The 4,407-nt window shown below is 52.1% G+C and overlaps 1 protein-coding gene across 1 annotated transcript; it reads left to right on the top strand.

The window, feature by feature from the left end:
• The first annotated feature begins 384 nt into the window (after nt 1-384).
• LOC125538809 (transcription factor TGA9-like) lies at nt 385-1,546 on the top strand. Its single transcript, XM_048702103.1, has one exon. It carries the CDS (start codon nt 605-607, stop codon nt 1,283-1,285), a length of 681 nt encoding a protein of 226 aa, XP_048558060.1. The 5' UTR covers nt 385-604; the 3' UTR covers nt 1,286-1,546.
• The last annotated feature ends 2,861 nt before the right edge of the window (nt 1,547-4,407 follow it).

Below are 4,407 nucleotides of genomic sequence, written 5' to 3'. Positions count from 1 at the left end.
GGATGCACTTTATGTCTACATATAGGATTAGTATCGTATTTGTACGTTCATGCCAAGTTTTAGAACCAGTTCGATGTATTTTTTAAGTTCAGGCACTAAAGTAAACATTCATGGCAAGTTCAAGCACCACTAGCGTATTTACCTCAAAACTAAACACTATCTCATCTAGAAAAAATTAGGCACCGTTTTCTGAAGTTCTCCCCTCCACACATCATTTGTTTCACATTTGTTTTTAACATGGCAACCGCACATGATGCATTGGTTAGGTACCGAACGACATATACTAGGACATGCGTCCACTGGCACGCCGGGCCCCTTGTCAGCCTCATCCAGCCGCTTTGTCCCGCGGCTCATCTAGGCGTGAGCGTGACGCCGTACGTCGCCGTCCATCGCCACCTCGCCACCCGGCCACCACACATGGCCTCCTGCATGCGGGTCACCTGTCGCGGCCTCATACGCCCCGGCGGCCCGCGCCCGCAGCCGTCGCTTCCTCCCGTTCAACGGCCCCGATCACCCCGCCGCCATTTATAAGTACCGCCGGCACGCGCGCGAGCAAGCTCACTGTACCACCCCTGCCTGGGAAGAAAAGGGAGAGAACCGGACGATGGAGCTGGAGGCGGCGACGCGGCGCTTCCAGCTCTGGCTCCGCGGGCTGCGGTCGCTCCGCCGCGACCTCCGGACGGCGCGCTGGGCCGACGACCCGGCGCAGCTCGCCAAGCTGGTAGCCGGCTACGTGTCCCACTTCGCCGACTACTGCGCGGCGCGGGCGGAGCTGGACCCGGTGTGGACGCTGGCGGCGCCGTGGGCGAGCCCCGTGGAGCGCGGCGCGGCGCACTGGCTGGCCGGGTGGCGGCCGACCACGCTGGTCCACCTGCTCTACACCGAGTCCGGCAGCCGCTTCGAGGCGCAGCTCCCGGACCTCCTGCTGGGCGTGCGGTCGGGCAACCTGGGCGACCTCAGCCCGGCCCAGCTGGCGCAGATCGACGAGCTGCAGCGCCGCACCGTGGCGCAGGAGGACGAGCTGTCGCGTGAGATGGCGCGGGTGCAGGAGGGCCACGGCGCGGTGGGCGCCGGCGGGGAGCTGGTGGACGTGGGCGGGCTCGTCGGCCGCGTCGGCGCGGTGCTGGCCGGGGCGGACGCGCTGCGGCTGCGCACCATGAAGCGCGCCGTGGAGATCCTCGAGCCGGCGCAGGCGGCCGAGCTGCTCGTCGCGGCGGCGGACATGGAGATCGGGTTCCGCGAGTTCGGGCTCAAGTACGACGGCGTCGGCGCCGGCGGCTCGTAACGTCCAGCCAGCTAGGTCGGTCATCATCGGCGCTCGGCAGGTCCAGCCCGGTTTTTTTCCAGGTGTAGTTGGTTTGACTGGGACAGGGAGGCTTTCCACTCTTGTAATCTTGTTGCCGCGACGATTGTCCGCCAGATCGGTAGATCGACGGCTGTCGCGCGGTGAGTGTTTCGTCGTAGCTGGGCCGTGTCAGGGCGTGCTGTTGACCGAGCGACAAGTAATAAAATGCAGAGACACACGCTGCATGCTTTTTTGGACTAAGAAAGTGCATGTTGGTTTTGTTGACAAGTCGGCCTTTGCTTCTCTTCTCTTCTCTTCTCGTGGTATGGTGGGAGGTAAAAAAAGTATAACATGAAAGCGGACGACTCAATGAAAACTTTGAAAACTCATATCATGGACCGTCGGATCTATAACGTGGGCTATTGATTGACTCTCATGCTAGGATTTCACGTGGGCTACTGATTGAGAATCTCATGTTCTTACTGATACTGCGCCCGCCTATGCATGAAAATTGCACTTAACCAGCAGTAAAAACAAAACAAAAAACAGAAAAGATGCAATTGAAAAAGCTGTCACCATTTTAGGATTTATTTATAAATGCCGTCATAGGCACTCGCCAATAGACACGAGATCTAGTAACCGCTCAAGAAACAATAGTTGAAGCATCACCTCACGGAGCACCTGCTTGCAATGCTTCACCATCGGTCCAAGTCGCCGCACCAACAGCCCGCCAACTACTTCACTTGATTAACACACTAATTTTTAAGATCTGAAGAGAGCCAACAGATCCGCCAACACCTGCCCTCACATGCCCTTTGTCGGCATTGGATCAAGTGTTGTAGAGGTAGCGAGAACCTGATGATATCTTCCAACAGCTCATCGCCGTCACTAGTAGATCAATGATGTCAGGAGACCAAAACTTGAGGGAAACAATGACCTGCTAGTATCTTCATTATTTTGCCATTGCGAAAAACTTGCATTGGAAGAGAAGGAGCATTGGTCGGCAATGTTTTTGGGTTGTTTCTCCTTTTGCATGTTAGGTTATTAATCTTCAGGTTCCACCTTTCATGTTATGCTATGCTGCAAGCCTTTCTGTAACTTTTGCTCAGATTTGCTACTGTGGACACAAGAGAAATTGTTGGTTTCTTGTTTATTCATACAATTTCTCATGCAATTATGTGTTTCCCGTTAGACAAGTCAATCACTCTTTGGGTTTTCACCTAGTCAAGCTCACTAGCAATGTTACACAAGGTTTCATTTTCTGGGTTTGAAGTTAAAATTAATTTATGTTTCAATATATATGCTAGGAAGGTATTGAAATTGCATGTGCATGTAGCTCCCAGTGATACGAAAGGTGTATTGGCCTGATACTTATCTGTATCGGTGCATTTTAGCCGTATGGTGCTTGCGCAAATACCAGTACGACACATGCTTCTCCAAGCGCGGCAACAATGCTGAAAGAGCATGGTGCCCCCATGTTTGGCTTTGGTAATTGATGGCAATCTTTATGGACTAATGGTTGCGTTGAGTTATATGTGATGACTAAGGTGCTATTCAAGGAATTATCTAAAGATTGGTCAGAGAGAGGATGATACAAGGTTGATCAAAACTAAGTCAAAGAGTGAATCAAGTTGATCAACACACAAAGCGTACAAGATGTACCGAGAAGGATTAAGTGATCCCATGGTATGGTAAGCACTGTCCATTACACTTTGTGTACAAACCCATGGTCTACGTGAGAGTTCTATGTGAGGTTAGGTATGTTTCCATGGGTTTGCGTCAAGGGGAAGATCTCATACATCCCATGGTGGATGACATCAACTGGTGATCGTCATCAAGATTGCGGTGTGCAAGTTTAAGTGGAGCATCACGAAGAGATCATGCTTGAAGCTTACCGTCCATTATGGTGACAATGGACTTGTGAAGATGTGTCGATGAGTGGCTCACCCATAGTGGAGTATGTGGGAACAATCAACTAGTCTTCATCGAGCCAACGCAATCAAGAAAGGTGGTCCAACTTGAGGAAGTCAAGATCGTCATCATCTAGCTCAAGTGACTATGTGCAAGGCAAATGTTTGCCCTTGATAGGTTTTCTATTCTGCCGGTCTCATGGTGGTAGTTGCGAGACCGAGTTATAGGATCGATTGCCGTACTATCAAGGGGGGGGGGCTCTCAAGTGAGTGGCTTGATCATATCGTCCATAGAGAGCTCAAACCATTGCATCCTTCTATCAGCTTTCTTAGTTCTTGTTTGGTGTTTCTCTTTGTGAGTTTTAGAGCTTATGGTCATCTTCATGACAAGCTCGAGTTCATCGAAAACAGAGTTCATATGCATCTTCTATGATGTTTTCGATATTGGAGTTTATGTCGGTTCTTCACTAATGGAGGTTTCACACCTCTATATCATAGGCATACCTGTTGGGGAACGTAGTAATTTCAAAATTTTCCTACGCACACGCAAGATCATGGTGATGCACAGCAACGAGAGGGGAGAGTGTTGTCTACGCACACGTACAACTCGATGACGATCCTCGGGCTCCGATCCAGCAAAGCATCGGGGAAGAGTTCCGTCAGCACGACGGCGTGGTGACGATCTTGACGTACTACCGACGCAGGGCTTCGCTAAGCACTACAACGATATGATCGAGGTGGAATATGGTGGCAAGGGGCACCGCACACGGCTAAGGACCGATCTCAAGGATCAACTTGTGTGTCTTGAGGTGCCCCCTGCCTCCGTATATAAAGGAGCCAAGGGGGAGAGGTGCGCCGGCCAGGAGGAGGGCGCAGGAGGAGTCCTACTCCTACCGGGAGTAGGACTCCCCCCCCAATCCTATTCCAACTAGGATTCCCAAGGGGGAAAGAGGGAGAGGGGTGGCCGGCCACCTCTCCTAGTCCTAATAGGACTAGGGGAGGGGGGGAGGCGCGCAGCCCTTATGGGCAGCCCTTTCACCTTTCCACTAAGGCCCACTAAGGCCCATATGATTCCCGGGGGGTTCCGGTAACCTCCCGGTACTCCGGTAAAATCCCGATTTCACCCGGAACACTTCCGATGTCCAAACATAGGCTTCCAATATATCAATCTTTATGTCTCGACCATTTCGAGACTCGTCGTCATGTCCGTGA

Source organism: Triticum urartu, chromosome 1 (genome assembly GCF_003073215.2).
Source record: "Triticum urartu cultivar G1812 chromosome 1, Tu2.1, whole genome shotgun sequence".
NCBI classification, from domain to species: Eukaryota; Viridiplantae; Streptophyta; class Magnoliopsida; order Poales; family Poaceae; genus Triticum; species Triticum urartu.
Note: the sequence above shows the minus strand (reverse complement) of the source record. Positions and strands in the feature narration are given on the sequence as shown.

Bases quoted from the DNA above. Each gene is read 5' to 3' on its own strand.
- LOC125538809 (XM_048702103.1), top strand. From the start codon at position 605: ATGGAGCTGGAGGCGGCGACGCGGCGCTTCCAGCTCTGGCTCCGCGGG.